Source organism: Macaca nemestrina, chromosome 18 (assembly GCF_043159975.1).
Source record: "Macaca nemestrina isolate mMacNem1 chromosome 18, mMacNem.hap1, whole genome shotgun sequence".
Classification (NCBI taxonomy): Eukaryota; Metazoa; Chordata; class Mammalia; order Primates; family Cercopithecidae; genus Macaca; species Macaca nemestrina.
Genome location: NC_092142.1, coordinates 19,665,746 through 19,682,105, shown reverse-complemented (window position 1 = coordinate 19,682,105; position 16,360 = coordinate 19,665,746). Strand labels below are relative to the sequence as shown.

The 16,360-nt window shown below is 42.0% G+C and overlaps 2 protein-coding genes across 4 annotated transcripts in view; one reads left to right on the top strand and one right to left on the bottom strand.

The window, feature by feature from the left end:
* The window catches only part of LOC105484984 (acyl-CoA synthetase medium chain family member 5), a 31,812-nt gene extending 20,736 nt beyond the window's left edge, over window positions 1-11,076 (bottom strand). The window contains exons 1-4 of one of the 3 annotated variants that reach the window (XM_071084205.1): window positions 10,899-11,076; window positions 8,916-9,134; window positions 2,299-2,509; window positions 1,130-1,340 (exon numbers count right to left, since the gene is read on the bottom strand). In XM_071084205.1, coding sequence (XP_070940306.1) covers window positions 1,130-1,340; window positions 2,299-2,509; window positions 8,916-9,119 — 626 coding nt within the window. In that variant the 5' untranslated portion in view covers window positions 9,120-9,134; window positions 10,899-11,076. The remainder of the gene's footprint in view (window positions 1-1,129; window positions 1,341-2,298; window positions 2,510-8,915; window positions 9,135-10,898) is intronic. The other 2 variants (XM_071084204.1, XM_011747100.3) reach the window with 2 other exon arrangements.
* A 4,475-nt stretch (window positions 11,077-15,551) lies between these two features.
* Window positions 15,552-16,360, top strand: part of LOC105484982 (protein disulfide isomerase like, testis expressed) — a 44,834-nt gene continuing 44,025 nt past the window's right edge. Inside the window, exon 1 of the mRNA XM_011747099.2 lies at window positions 15,552-15,791. The gene's annotated coding sequence lies outside the window, so the exon portion shown is untranslated. The remainder of the gene's footprint in view (window positions 15,792-16,360) is intronic.

The following is a 16,360-nucleotide window of genomic DNA, read 5'->3' as shown; positions in this document are numbered from 1 at the left end:
GGCGCAATCTTGGCTCACTGCAACCTCCGTCTCCTGGGTTCAAGTGATTCTCCTGCCTCAGCCTCCCGAGTAGCTGGGATTATAGGCATGCACCACCACGCCCAGCTAATTTTGTATTTTTAGTAGAGAAGGGGTTTCTCCATGTTGATCAGGCTGGTCTCAAACTCCTGACCTCAGGTGATCCACCTGCCCCGGCCTCCAAAAGTGCTGGGATTATGGGCGTGAGCCACGGCGCCCAGGACTATGGGCTGATTTTTTAAAAAAAGATCTCAAGGGCTCTTGCTCATCTATGTCTGGTTAAGTAGGTCAGATGTGAGGCCTTGTCATCTGTATTCAAAACAGCATCCAGGTGAATCTGATGCAGCTGGTCTGTGGGGTGAGCATTCGTGACTCAATTGTTCAGGCCCCTGAGAGGCCCCTTTTGGGTTCTGGCTTCCAATCAGGACAAAGTCTCAAATTCTAAGAAGGGTTTCCACCAGGTCCTTGCTCTAAGGCAGATAGGGTCTCGGCTCTGCCCAATCCTGACTTAACTACTTTTTAGCACCTTGGGCAAGTCACTTTAGTTTTCCAAGCCTCAGTTTCCTCATCTGTAAAACTGGGTTGAAGGGCACATCATCATGTCCTTTTCAGGAATTAAATAAGATGATGTCTTATCCATTATGGTGTTCTGAACACCAAACACAATGCTTGTCACGAAATAGATGTTCATTAAACCTTTGCTACATGAATGAATGAAGGTGAAGGCTTACATAGCACAGTATCTAGGAATACGCTAAGTACCCAATACACGGCCATAAATTGATTATTAATTGACCACCTGCTATGTACTAAATGCACCATATAGGTTATTTCATGTACTCTGAACGGTAGCTCTAATAACCACTACCGCCATTATAGAAGCAAATGAAGCACAGAAAAGCTGCTGACAAATCCAGCACTGACTGAAATGAGCGACCTTGAACATTAAGGTGGTGACCAGGATTATGCTCAGGTCAGTCTGGCTGCCAAGGTGAGTGTTCCACTCTGATTCACTCTCTGTGTGTGAAATCAGCAACGCATTTCATCTTTTGTTGCTTAAAGGGGAAATGATTTCATTTTTCTGCTGTTCTCCTGGAGAACCCCAATTCACCGGAGGAGTTCCCTGAAGTTCAACCAGCCTGGCCGACTGTCGCTGTCTGACACCAGCAGCTTGGTCTGGAGGGAGGGGCATTCAGCACTGATGGCATCCACCCTTGGAGCTAGGGAGTCACTGGTGATAATGGACTTGGCCCTGGACGCCTGCAGCCGGTACTTGAGGTCCTTCTCCGTCAGCTGAGTGACACCTGGAATCATGACAACCCCTGGCATAAAACAGAAGTGGATGTTGACTGGATAGCAGGGAAGGTCTTGGGTATAGAGGTAAGAGATGAGGGCAGGAAGGGGCTGGGGAGGGTTGGAATGCCTGAGTTGGAAGAGGTAACAATAATAACAGCAGCCTAAAAACCCTAGCCTTCTGAATAAGTGCGTGATCACTCATTCACTCAGCATCAGCGGAGGCTTGCTAGGCTCACTGCGGCCTCTTTCCTCCTCTGTTTCTCTGCTGAAGGAACCATTCTAAGAAGGTAATGTTTCACTGCCCTGGACATTCGTGACAACAGGAGGAGCTGTCCCCCTAACCTCCTGCAAGGGATGATATCACTAGTTCTTTTATTTCCTCTTTATCTGCCTTCCTGTGGCAGCTGGATAATGCTGTGATAATGAGAATCATAAAGTCTAAGAGTGAAACTAACATAGATTGGTTATAGGAGTCCCTCATCTATAACTGCGTTGTTCAGGTAAAATTCTAGCAACTAAAGCAAGGCTCCCAAACCACGACCAGCAGAAAATAAGCTTGATTTGTCCCAGTCAGGACTTTTTAAAATGACAGATGCCAACATTAAAAGACAGGAGGATTTTTCATAAAAATCCAGAGTTTTCCATTACAAATCAGAAGTTCTGATAACACCGGTATTCATCCTGTCGTGGGAACATTTGGTTCGAGTTGAGAAGCAGCGACCCCATTTGATAAAGCATGTGATCTCCCGTTTGCCGCAGTCCTCACCACTCCCTACTGCCTTGCACTGACCTGCTTTTATCAATTACATCACTGTCTGGCCCCTATTATACAATCAGGTCTGTGACTGTTGGGCAAATAGGAAGTAAGCACAACTCCACATAGGGTTTATTTTCGCTCCATCTTCAAGACTCTGTGGACACCGCAAAGCTCTGGCAGGTTGTGTCTGACCCCAGCTAAAATTCCCAGCCGCCCTGCTTACTGACCTGTCCGCATGCAAGCCACACTGACCAGCCACCACTCCGGGAGCCGTGGGAGTACCAGCATCATTCTGTCCCCAGGCTGCAGGCCACATGCACCCCCCAGCACATTGGCTGCCTTCCTGGACTGCTTCCCCAGCTCCTCAAAGCTCCACTTGATCTCTGCTCCTGTGCCATTGACCCACCAGAAGGCAGGATTTGGGGGGCGGTGTCCAGCCTAGATGGTGGTGCAGGCAGAAAAAAAAATAGAAGTAATTTATTGAGAATTTTTGTTTGCTTGTTGCTGTTGTTTAATGTTTTATAGTAGTTCATGTAAAATTCACAGGGTTCCAAAAGCAAAGCAATATGGAAAGGCATGCATTGAAAAGGCTTGCTCCCTTCCTTGTACCTATCTGCCCTGTTTTCTACTTCCTCTGCCTCACTAAGTAACCAATTGTATTAGTTTTTTGCATATCCTTCCATAGTTTCTTTAGGCAAACACAAGCACATATATTTTTCCTACTATCTTTTTAATGCAAAAGGTAGCACGTGATTTACGCTGTTTTCTGTTTTTCCCTTTTTTATTGAAATATAATTCAGGTACCAGAAAAATCACCATTTTAAAGCACACAACTCACTGTTTCTTAATATATTCACAAGGTTGTGTAGCTATCACCATTCTCTAATTCCAGAACACTTTTGTTGCCCTATAAAGAAACACTGTACAAATTAGCAGTCCCTCCCCATTCCCTCCTCCTCCAGCTCCTGGCTACCACTTATCTGCTTTCTGTCTCTATGGATTTGCATCTTCTGGATATTTCATATGAATGGTATCATACAACATGTAGCTTTATGTCTGGTTTCTTTCACTTTGTACAATGCTTTCAATATTTATCTATGTCATATCATGAATTGGTATTACATTCTTTTGATGGCTGAATAATATTCCACTGTGTGGATAGACCACATTTTGTTTATCCATTCATCAGTTGACAGACATTAGGGTTGGTTCTACTTTTTGGCTATTTTAAATAACATTGCTATGAGGATTTATGTACAAGTTTTTGTGTGAGCACATGTTTTCTATTGTCTTGGATATGTACCTAGGAGTACAATTCCTGGGTCAGTACTGTAATAACGCTATGTTAACTTTTGGAGGAACTGCCAAACTGTTTTCCATAGCACCGCACCATTTTACGTTTCCATCCAGGCATGTTGGAGGGTTCTAATTCTCTGCATCATCTCCAACACTTGTTATTGTGCCTTTTTTTTTTTTTTTTGCCATGCCACTGGTTATGAAGTGGTATCTCCTTGTAGCTAGAATTTGCATTTCCCTAGTGAATAAAGATGTCAAGCATCTTTTCATGTGTCTATTGGCCATTTGTTTATATTCCTTAAGAAAATGTCTATTCAGATTCTTAGCCCATACTTTAATTGGGTTATTTGTCTTTTTCACTGTTGAGTTTGAGTTCTTTAAGTGTGGTAGATACTAGACCCTTACCCAATATGTGATTTTTCAGATATTTTCTCCTATTCTGTGAGCTGTCTCTTTACTTTCATATACAAATACTATTAATTTTCATGAAGTCTAATTAATCTATTTTTTCTTTTGTTGCTTTTGCTTTAGAAACCGTTGCCTAATCAGAGGTCACAAAGATACACTCCTACGTTTTCTTCTAAAAATTCTCTTATACTTTTTGTTTCTTCATTTAGGTCTTTGATACATTTTGAGCTAATTTTTGTATTTAATGTCAGGTAAGAGACTCAATTAATTCTTTTGCATGTGAACACCCAGTTGTGCCAGCATCATTAGTTGGAAAGACAATTATTTCATCCATTTAATTGTCTCGGTACCCTTGTTGAAAATCAATTGATCGTAGATTTGTGGATTTATTTCTAGACTCTGAATTAATACCTATTTATCCAAGTCTATCTTTATGCTAGTGCCACACTGTCTTGGTTACTGTAACTTTTCAGTAGATTTGAAATAGAAAAGTGTTAGTCTTCTTTTTTTTTTTTTTTTCCAAGATTGTTTTGGTCCCTGTGGGTCCCTTGCATTTCCATAGGAGTTTTTGAATCAGCTTGTCTATTTCTGTAAACAAGTCTCCTAGGATTTTGATAAAGTTTACATTAAATGTGCAGCTCAATTGGGGGTGTATTTTCATTTTAACAATATTAATTCCTTTAATCCATGAGCATGGGGTGTATTTCTATTTGTTTGTATCTTTTCCAGTTTATTTCAGTAATGTTTTGTCATATTCCGTGTACAAGCCTTATACTTCTTTGGTTAAATTTACTTATATGTATTTCATTCTTTTTGATGCTATTAGTAAATAAAATTATTTCTTAACTTCATTTTTTATTGCTCCTTACTCAAGTATTGAATATTAAGTTATCTGCTCTTAAAATACAATGACGAAGCAGAGATTCCATAATAGTCACAGAGATATCCATTCAAACAATGGATTAAAATAAAAGGAAAACAATGAGTCACCAATCCCAAGCAACTCTGAATCCAACTGAGAAAACTCTATTATGTTTCAAAGCCCTTAATCCTCTGTGGTTGTGGCTTTGCTTTCTAGTTGCTCAGCTCCACCCTCTGGGCTCCCAATTCCACATTCTTGGCTAAAAACTCTGCCCTAAACAATCTTTTCTTTTTCAAGAAGGGTGACACATGTTTGCAGCTAAGTAGCTTTAACCATCTGCTTCCTGCCTGTAGAATTTGGGGAGTCCAACAGCCTTCTTTTATATTTTCCTGCTCTCTGTCCAGTACAAGATGGCAGTGTTTCTGCTGATATAACATTCTCAAGAAACTAATGGTTCTCTCATGTATGTCTCAGTGATTCATCCCATTAGAGAAGTAGCTCCTCCACAGATCTTTTCCACATAATTCCATCTCTATTGCTGGTTTCTGCCTCCATGACTGAAGGAACTCAGGAGCCCCATGTCTAATCTCTTTAAAAAGTTCTCTGTGACTTTTTGATACTTGAATTGCTGGCAAAAGATTGTCCAAGCACACTCTTGGATTTCCCTTTGCAGCATACTTTTCTGACAGTGAATATCCTAACTTTAATGTCTTTTATAATATAAGAAGGCTGAGAATTGTTCAAACCACCAAGTTCTGGCTCTGTTTTTGCTTAACAATTCTTTCCTCTGTCTTTCTTTCCTTTAGCGTTGTAATATAACCAGCGAGAAGAAATCAGGCCACATCTTCAACACTTGGCTGGGAAATCTTCTTAGCTAAATATCCAAGGTTATCCCTTATAAGTTCTTCTATCCATATGGCTCTAGGACGCTAGTCAGCCAAAATTTCTGCCACTATGTAATAAGGATCCACTTTCCTTCAGTTTCTGATATGACATTTTTCATTTCCTTCTGAGTTTTTATCATCTGTGCCTTTAATGTTCATATTTCTACCAACAGTCTGTTCATGATTCATGATTCTTTAAAACAATACAAGTCTCATCTATCATGTTCCTCCTTTCTTTTTGAGGTCTCGCTCATTAATCATTAATATCTGCATTTCTACTAACAGTCTGCTCAAGGCAATCCAGGCTTTTTTCTGTGCTCCTCAAAATTCTTCAAGCCTCTACCCATCACCTAATTCCAAACCTACTTGCACACCCTTTGGTATTTATTACAGCTCTCATTGCTACTCTTGGTGCCAAAATCTGTATTGGTTTCGAATAATCCTATCTATTGCTGCTGTAATAAATTACCAAAAACTTAGTTGCATAAAACAACACAAATATACAGCCTTATAGTTCTGGAGATAAAAAGTTCCAAATCAGTCTTGGTGGACTAACATCAAGATATCAGAAGAATTGTTTTCCTACTGGATGCTTTAGTGGAGAACCTGTGTCCTTGCATTTTCTAGTTTTTAGAGGCAATTCACATCCCTTGGATCATGGCCCCATATCACTCCCACCTCTGTTTTCATTGTCACATCTCCTTCTCTGACTCTGACCCTCCTTCCTTCTCATAGGGTACCTTATGATTATATTGGGCTCATCCAGATAATCCAGAATAATCTCATCATATGAATATCTTTAGTTATAATAATGTTTGCAAGGTCTCTTTTGCCGTGTAAGATAACATACTCACAGGTTTCAGGGATTAAGATGTAAAAATCTTGGGGAAGGGGTGCATTATTTTGATAACCATAGCCATGCTATTTCAAGTTTCTTTGAGCATCTTGTAAATTTTTGTTAAAAACTATACATTTAAAATTACATCATTTGATTACTCAGGAAATCAGATCCCTCCTCCCCATCCATTCCCTGCAACTCCCCAGAGTTTGATTTGTTGTTGCTGATTGTTGTTGTTTGTTTAGTGACTTTTGTGAACCATTTCTGTGAAGTGTGCATTATTTGTTCTATGTGGCCACTGAGATCTCTACTTGGTTAGCTTAGTAGTCATCTTATGATTAGACAGAAATTTCTTTAAATGCCTGAAACCAATAAATCTCCCAGTCTTTGGGTGGGTGTTGAGGCACACCTTTAGCATTCAGCCAGGCAATTAACAATCCTGCCTCAGTCTTAATTTCCTGCATGCTCAAACTCTCAGTCTGCCAGAAGTGAGAGCTTAGAGTTTCCTCAGATCTTTCCTAAGCATGTGCAAAGCCCTGGGAAAGAACACAGCCTTACTTAGGTGTGTTGATTTCTAGATTTCCAGGAATACAATATAATTTTTAAAGCTCCCATAGACATTAGATCCTCCAGCTTTTCTTTTTTCACTCTTTGATGAGTCTATTGTTTGTCCCGCTGGTATCCATCACCTTAGGGAACAATGAAGCTATAATATTTGTCTGTAATTGTTTTGGACAAAAACCCCCAGGGAAAAGGCTTTTCTCATTGGTTGAGCCTCAAGTTGATTCAAATACAGTTTTACAAGTAGGGTCTTCTAAAGAACCAATGGGCAGCTCAAATAATAACAGTTCTTCCTAAGTGAAGCTTTGAAAAAACTCCAACTCCATTCTGTCCCCCCTAATGGTTGCCATGATGCACAAGAAATGGGGGCTGTTATTTTTCAAGGCTACCGCATAGCTGGAAAGTCCTTATTCTACCATTTTTTCCTCACCTAATCCTGCTTGCTTGTTTTTATCATTAGGAGAAGTCTTCTAAGGATGCCCCTAGTATTGCAAAAAGAACTTAGATTTTTGTAGGCCATCAGGAATGGAGCATCCTGGCTTCATCTCTTACATGCACTTCTCATTTAATTCTCACTATTACTCTAAGTAGCATATGGTATGACTATCATTGTACAGATGAGAAAGTTGAGATCTAAAGAACTTAGGGCACTTGTCCAAGGTCACACTTCAAGTACATGGATGAACAATGTCTATCCGACTGCAAAGCCTGCTTTTAAGTCTCAGTCATCCTCATACCACCTTCATAAGTTTCACTATATCTGCTGACAGTTAATTTTACTGTATCTACTAACAATGCCATTTACATCATATTTTTTCTTTAAACAATCTCATGTTATAATTAACATGAATACAGTTCTTTGAATTAAATTTTATATTTCTAGTTTTGTATTCTCCAGCTTTTCTTTTTTCACTTTTTGGTGAGTCTATTGTTCGTCCCTACTGTTATCCATCACCTTAGGCAACAACGAAGTTAAACATTTGTCTGTAATTATTTTGGACAAAACCCCCAGGGAAAAGGCTTTTCTCATCAGTTAAGCTTCACATTTGTTGAAATACAGTTTTATAAGTAGGTCTTCCTCTTATAAATGAAAAGTTAATATCATGTAACACAAATAAAAAGTAACCATGAAATAGAGAGACTCAACAGACACAGATATAAGGGAAAATAAAGAAGAAAGCAGATGCACAGAGACACACAAATAAATCAGGGTTCTCTAATTCAATTCTATGTATCTGTTATGATCTGCAAAAAGCTTTGAGCCTGAGCCCTATTCTTTCCTTATTTTATTTTGTTTTGTCTTATTTTATTTTATTTTTTGAGATGGAGTCTCACTCTGTTGTCTAGGCTGGAGTGCAGTGGCATGATCTCAGCTCACTGCAACCTCTGCCTCCTGAGTTCAAGCAATTCTCATGCCTCAGCCTCCAAAGTAGCTGGGACTACAGGTGTGTGCCACCATGCCTGGCTAATTTTTATTTATTTATTTATTTATTTTTATTTTTAGTAGAGCCAGAGTTTCACCATGTTGGTGAGGCTGGTCTTGAACTCCTGACCTCAGGTGATCTGCCCTTCCTGGCACCCCAAAGTGCTGGAATTACGGACGTGAGCCACCGCGCCCGGCCTTCTTTCCTTATTTAGAAGAGAAGCGCATGACACTGAACAAGAGACATCAAAGAGTAGCAGCAAAACAAAACTTCCTCCTTCAGTTGATGAACAACTAGAAGGGAATCGGAAGGGACATAACTGTCTCACTGTGTGATTTGGGCTCAAGAATGCAGGACACTTCAGAGAAGGAACAAGCATGTCTAAGGCTCACAACACTGACTCAGATTTTTTTTCCTAAGTCTCAAATGCTAACAGTTTACATTTTAGAACCAGCAAAATTCCCAGGTCCAAATTTTCTCATCAACATGTCTTGGAGTCTTGAGTCTCATTGTGGTACCTGAGGGCAGCCTCAGATGCCCCAGGTAGACTCTAGGACAGAACAGGCTTCACCTCTTCCAGCCGACTCCACACATCCAGCACATCATGGGCAAAGTTGAAGTACTCAGGCACTGGCTGCCTTCCCAGGCTGATGGCTTCCCAGGTTGCCACGATCTTCTGAGGAACAGGTAGAGGTGTTGGCTGCCCGCGAGACCCACAGAATCCCCTGGAGTTCCTCAGTACCTGGAGGACCATGTGTCTCAACCATGATCTCATGTGGTCGCCTCCTGTCTGTCACCAAAGAAAGGAAAGAGGGCATTGTCATATATTTTGGACTTTGGGGACAACACGAGGTTAGGAGAAACCTGTGGTCGGTGCTGACGGTGACTGTGGTCTCTACTGACTTGTAGAACAAACTCTCCACCTTCAGTCTCAGTTCTTCTATGTGATGGTCATTTCTCTCCTCTGACCCCGAGATCCGTCCTTTTGACCTCTCACTGACTGTGGGCCTCTGGGTCTGAGGTCAGAAATCAGAGCCCACTTCTCAAGGTTCAGTACTTCAAAGGGAATCCCTCAAAAAGCCTTTGGCCAATCCTGAACTGACCTTACAAAGTTGAAGACAGCTCTAGGGCAGCACTGTCCAATAGAGATAGAATGTTAGCCACCTGTGCAATTTACAATGCTCTACTACTTCCTTTAAGAAAAGTAGAAACAGGTGAGATTTATTATAATAATACATTTTATTTAACCAGATAGAGCCAAAGTATGACCATTTCAATGCATAGTCAATAGACGAATAAATTGGTAAAGAGATATTTTACATACTTTTACTTATTTTTTGTTTTTTTTGGTACTAAGTCCTCAAAATCTGATATAGATTTTACCCTTACAAACACGTTTCAATTTGGACTAACCACACTTCAAAGGCTCAAAAGCCACAAGTGGCTGCTGCATGGCATGATGTGCTTTTAGCGTCTTTTTAATTTTTTAAATTTTTAAAAATTAATTTTAGTTTCAAAATTTTTATTATTGTTATTTTTGAGACAGTCTCACTCTGTTGCCCAGGCTAGAGTACGGTGGTGCCATCACAGCTTACTGCAGCCTCGAACTGAAGCAGTCCTGCCACCCCAGCCTTCCTACATCTGGAACTACAAGCACTAGCCACCACGTATGGCTAAATGTTTTAAAGGCTTTTTGTAGAAACAGGATCTCACTGTGTTGCCCAGGCAGGGCTTGAACTCCTGGCCTCAAGTGATCCTCCCAACTCGGCCTCCCAAGTGCTGGGATTACAGATGTGAGCCACTGTGCCCAGCCCGGTTTTAGTGTCTTGCTACTCAAAGTGTGATCTGGGGACCAGCAGATGGGGCCCCACCCTACACCTGTAGAATTAGAATCTGCAAGTTAACAGGATGTTCAGATGTTAAAGTTAACATGTTAAAGTTTGAGAGACACTGGCCCGGGACCTGCATGTGACCTCAGTTTCAGTTTCCTTGCATTAAATTCCTCTTAGTAATAATAATAACAAAATATGGTAATAACAAAATGTAATAACAACCGACAAGAATAACGTGGCACAACAAGAAAAACTGTAACAGCTACAGTCTATCGAAGGCCTACTGTGTACCAAGCATTTTAAAAGTGCTTATAGGCATTATTTCATTAAATCTTTATAACAGCTCTATGCTGTAAATGTTATTTTCTCTATTTACAGATAAAGAAAGTGAGGCTTAAGGGGAAAAGTGACTTTCAGGTTTCACTTCCTGGAAAAACATAGGCCCCGGCCTCTGCAGTGGCCACCAGGCCTAGGCCTGCGCCTCAGAGACTTCCTTTCTCTGACCCACCTCTCCTGCCCCTCACCTCTCCTGAACTCTGCCCCAATCCTTTCCTCAGTCTCCCACCCCCGGATTCCTCAGGCGCCTAAACAGCTGATAATTTAGAATCCCCAGGCCTCCTTCCCATTCCCGGACACCATTTCGGATGTCACTTCCTGATTTAATCGGCAAAGGCCTCAGAGGCAGCTGACACCTTCGGCTGAAAACTTTCTTTCCAAATTACCTTGCTCTTGAACCAAAGTAATGCAAAAGGTCTCTGTTTTCTGCTTCAGCTGAGCGGAGCAGACCTGAATGCCTGTAAACACTGGGCTCCCTCAGAAAACAGCCTCCCACAGGGAACTTCGGCCCCAAATGCAGCCAAGAGTGGGCAGAGCCAGAACCCCGCAGCTGACACAGTGGCTTTAACTGGTCAGGGTGCGCTGAGCCAGTGAAAGTGGCCTCCTGCCAAGTTTGCTCAGTACTCACAGTGGCTGGAAGATCAGACCTCAACTGTCATGCCTGGTGGGTGCACCGAAACTGGTGGATAGATTCCCTAAAAATTCAAGTTGCCATCTAATCAGAAAAAGCAACAAGAAGATTATGATGTTTTAACAGAAAAGGTACAACAGTGATAAAAATATAAGTCAGACTTTGTTTCTTTTCTGCTTAAAACCCTCCAATAGATACAGAGAGAACAGAGGAGTGGTTCCAGGGAACCCTAAGGCATCCCTTTGAAGTCATAGAATTGTTCTAAATTTGGATTGTGGTCATGACAGCACAACTCTGTAAATTTCCTGCAAAGAATAGTAATAATAATTGTACACTGCCAAAAGAAGTTTTTTGGGTGTTTGTTTGTTAGTTTGTTTGTTTGTTTTTTGAGACAGGCTCTTGTTCTGTCGCCCAGGCTGGAGTGCGATGGTGCAGTCTTGACTCACTGCAACCTCCACCTCCTGGGTTCAAGCGATCCTCCCACCTCAGCCTCCCGAGTAGCTGGGACGATAGGCACGCACTACCACGCCTGGCTAATTTTTGTATTTTTTTGGTAGAGATGCAGTTTCAACATGTTGACCAGGTTGGTCTCAATTCCTGACCTCAAGTGATCTGACCACTGTGGCCTCCCAAAGTGCTGGGATTATAGGTGTGAGCCACTGCACCTGGCACAAAGGTGGTTTTTTGAAAAAGCTTCCTACAGCTCCCTGTCTCACTCACAGTCCAAGCCAAAGTCCTGACAATTGCCAGGCGCGGTGGCTTATGCCTGTCATCCCAGCACTTTGGGAGGCCGAGGTGGGTGGATCACGAGGTCAGAAGATTGAGACCATCCTGGCTAATACAGTGAAACGCTGTCTCTATTAAAAATACAAAAATTAGCCGGGCGTGGTGGTGGGCACCTGTAGTCCCAGCTACTGGGGAAGCTGAGGCAGGAGAATGGCGTGAACCTGGGAGGCGGAGGTTGCAGTGAGCCGAGATCGCGCCACTGCACTCCAGCCAGAGACCCAGCAAGACTCTGTCTCAAAAAAACAAAAACAAACAAACAAACAAAAAGTCCTGTCAGTTGCCTACAGGGCCCCACAGGAATTCCTGCGAGTTTTTCTCCTCAAAGCCCCGTCTCACTCTGCTCCAGCCATACTAGGCTTTTGGTTGTTTGTTCTCTGAAGTTCCTTTTAAATTATTTTTAATTTTTGTGGGTACATAGTAGGTATATACATTCATGGGTTACATGAGATATGTTGATACAGGCATGCAGTGCGTTAGAACTACATCAGGGTAAATGGGGTGTCCATCACCTCAAACATTTATCCTTTGTGTTACAAACAATCCAATTATACTATTGTAGTTATTTTAAGTGTATGGTTAAATTATTCTTGATGATAGTCATCCTATTGTGCTAGCAAATACTAGGCCTTATTTATTCATTCTTACTACTTTTTTGTACCCGTTCACCATCCCCCTTCTCCTCCAACTCCCTGCAACACTTTCCAGACTCTGGCAACCATCCTTCTATTGTCTCCATGAGTTCGTTTGTTTTCCTGTTTAGCTCCCACAAGTAAGTGAGAACAGAATGTTTGCTTTCTATGCCTGACTTGCTTCCCTTAATGTAATGACTTCCAGTTCCATCCATGTTGTTGCAATGACAGCGTTATGGGTGTCCTATGGACAGGACGCTGAACCATTAACTGCCTTTCTTTGCAGTGATTCAAACATCACACCGGATTTTTATCTGTCACTGTGTGTTGTTCCCCTGTGACTCTGTCTCATTTCCTGGCCTGGCCAGTTTGGCTCATTTCCACGCAGGCAGCTCCTTTCCCTTGCTGCCAAGCTTGGCCACAGGGAACCATCTTCTGGGCCTTCAGTGTCCACTTGCTCAGCATTCAGTCCTCTACTGCAACCCAGGATACAACCTCATCTCTGAATCTCCAGCCAGATCTAAAGATACAATCTCTACCCTCAGTAGGGTGTCCGGACTGTTGGATATTATCTATTTTTCCGGCAGTCTAATCTCAATATCACTACTCTCCATCAGTACTTTTTAAAAGGATATATAATCATAAGACATGACAAATGTTTCATAAATGTTCAATGAAAGAACTGGATACACTTTATAGATAATATAATCACAATTTTATTTTTAAAAAGTATATATTAATCCCATACATAACAAAATATGAATGTTTCTGCAAGTAAGATGATGTATGATTTTAATTAACTCATTTTTTCTGTATGTTCTATGTTTTATAAATGAAATCCTGTTCTTTTCTAATCAGAAAGAAATTAATGTTATTTTAGAAAAGAAACTTGAAGTGGGGCACAGCGGTCCACGCCTGTAACCTCAGCACTTTGGGAGGCCGAGGCGGGTGGATCACCTGAGGTCATGAGTTTGAGACCAGTTTGGCCAACATGGTAAAACCTCGTCTCTACTAAAAATACAAAAATTAGCCGGCCGTGGTGGCGCATGTCTGTAATCCGAGTTACTCAGGAGGCTGAGGCAGGAGAATTACTTGAACTCAGGAGGTGGGGGTTGCAGTGAGCCAAGATTGCACCACTGCACTCCAGCCTAGGCAAGAGAGCGAGACTCTGTCTCAAAAAATAAAATAAAAAAATAAAGAAGCAGCAGCTTTATCGGTAAATGAGTATCACCATGAAAGTGTCTATGTTATGCCAAGAAACAACTAACTGTGTCCAAGAGTGAAGGAAAGTGAATAAAGGCCATTTGAGATAATAACCCAAGTGTTTTAGTTTGTGACGAAAAGTTGACAAGTGTGAAAGATGTCAAAATAATACATGCCAGAGTAGATGGTTGATTTGGACAGGGGAGAAAAAAGAGTCAAACATACCCCAGGAATTATGTACAAACACAGCATCCAGAAAAGGAATAATTGGCAAGAAAAGTTGAAAGGGACATGATGAGTTCAAATTAAGACATTCGGGTATTCAATGAGTGTGGTTCAACCAAAAAGAGCTTTTCTAACAGGCAGATAGAAAACAGTCTTAATAGTAAATGCAATCAGTTGATCAAATCCAGGGGAGTAAATGAGGGAGTAACTTATAAAGGGGAATATTTGAACTCATGAATTTAAACAAGCCAACAAAAGTATAGAAGTTAAGTATGGAAAGAGAAGAGTGGGGCCACGTGCCGTGGCTCACGCCTGTAATCCCAGCACTTTGGGAGGCCGAGGCGGGAGGATCAATGAGGTCAGGAGTTTGAGACCAACCTGGCCAATATGGTGAAACCCCGTTTCTACTAAAAACACAAAAATTAGCCAGACGTGGTGGCACGTGCCTGTAGTCCCAGCTACTCGGGAGGCTGAGGCAGGAGGATCGCTTGAACCCTGGAGGTGAAGGCTATAGTGAGCGGAGATGGTGCCACTACACTGTCTCAAAGAAAAAGAAAAGAGAGAGAAGAGCAAAGCTCTAGGGCTAAAACCCACATATGTTAAAATTTAGTGAAATGAATGTTAATCATCTCCATTAGTATTTAATAAGAGTTGGGCAGCAGATAGCCAAAGGTTACAAACTCTGACAGTAATAACGATGCTAATAATATCAATAGCCTTTTCTTTAATCATTCGACAAATATTTATTGAGCACCTATCACCTGGTAAGCAAAGTAAATTATGTGCAATTTAGAAGATAATTAATGCTATGAAGAAAAATAAAACCTGGAAGGATGATGAGGAACGCCTGAGATGGGGATGGGGCCCTTACAAGTTTAAACGAAGTGGCCAGGAAAGGACCAACTGTGGAAGTGAGATTTGGGCAAAGACTGGAACAAGCTAAGAGGGTAAACCTTGAGTCTACCTGGGTAAAGAGCCTCCCTAGCAGGGAAAACCACAAGTGCAGAGGCCCTGACATTGTATTGAAAGACTGGCAGGGACACACCAGTGTGGCTGGAGCAGGGTGAGTAGCGATCTTTCTCCCCGAGGAGATGAGGCCAGGGTGGTGATGGGTGAGGGGGCTACTGCCTTCTAGGTACCGAGCTGCTCATTTTGCATAAATCATCTTGTTTTATCCCATCCCCCTTTCAGGCGTTCCTCATCATCCTTCCAGGTTTCATTTTTCTTCATAGCCTTCATTATCTTCTAAATTCCACATAATTTACTTTGCTAACAACACCCCTCTGAGTTAGATGCCATGTTACAGGCATGGAAACTGAACCTCAGAAAGAGTAAGTGACATTCTCAAGACCCTACAACTGTTCAAGATAGAGCTGGGATTCAAATTCCAATCTATAGGCACTGCGTTCAGAACCCTCCTGGGCCATATCCAGCACCCCACAGTGAGTTTTGCTTTCTGGCCCTTCAAGTGAACTCAGCAAGGGCTGCCAGGCAGGGCCCCCTCTTACTCAACAATGACCCATTCTTCTCCAGGGTCACCCCTGGTGCTCTAGAACCCCAGAACTCAGAACTGCTGCTGAGGCTGCTGTGGCCTCTGTGCCCAGGAAGGGACTTCATTTCTGCCTGTGGATTTCTTTAGAATGCCCAGTCATCTGCGGGTCCTGCCCTGATCACAAGAAGAATCCAGGAGCCTCTTCTTCAAGCTACAACTTCCCTTCTTAAGGGCCGCAGAGTTTGTGGCCCCACCGCCAGCACAGCCCCGTCTCGGCCCCAGTAACCCTGGGAGTGGCCTTGGCTTCCTGCAGGTACGAGCTTCAGTGAAAATGGGAAGTCTGACTGATGGGCCCTGCCTTGGGAGGCTTTTCTGTGCCAGGTGTCACCAGTTTAAGGTTTAAGTGTGGGTTTTGGTATAGATGGCTACACATTAGGATCAACTTGAGGACTTTAAAAAAATAGTAATAATGCCCAGACTCATCCAACCCCAGACCAATTAAATTAGAACCTATTGGGTTTGAACTTGAGCATCAGCATTTTCTATTAAACCCTCCAAGAGATTCTCAGCATAGTCATGGTTGAGAACCACTGAAATGAACCATGGATGGGGTTTGTTGTGTAAGAATTAAATTAGGCCACTCGTTCATTCATTCAACAAACATTCATTGAGCTCCAAATCTGGTGCAGGCACTGTTCTGGAGGGGAGAAAACAGCTGTGAACAACGGTATTTACATTATAAAGTTCAAAACAACGACAACAAAGTACATTCAGAAATAATAATAGAAAATATAACGCAAACAGTGGTATATGGCAGAGCGTGCTGAAAGCTGAGATGGGGTGAGACAGAGCAGCCCGGGAAGACCCTTCTAATGAGCTTGG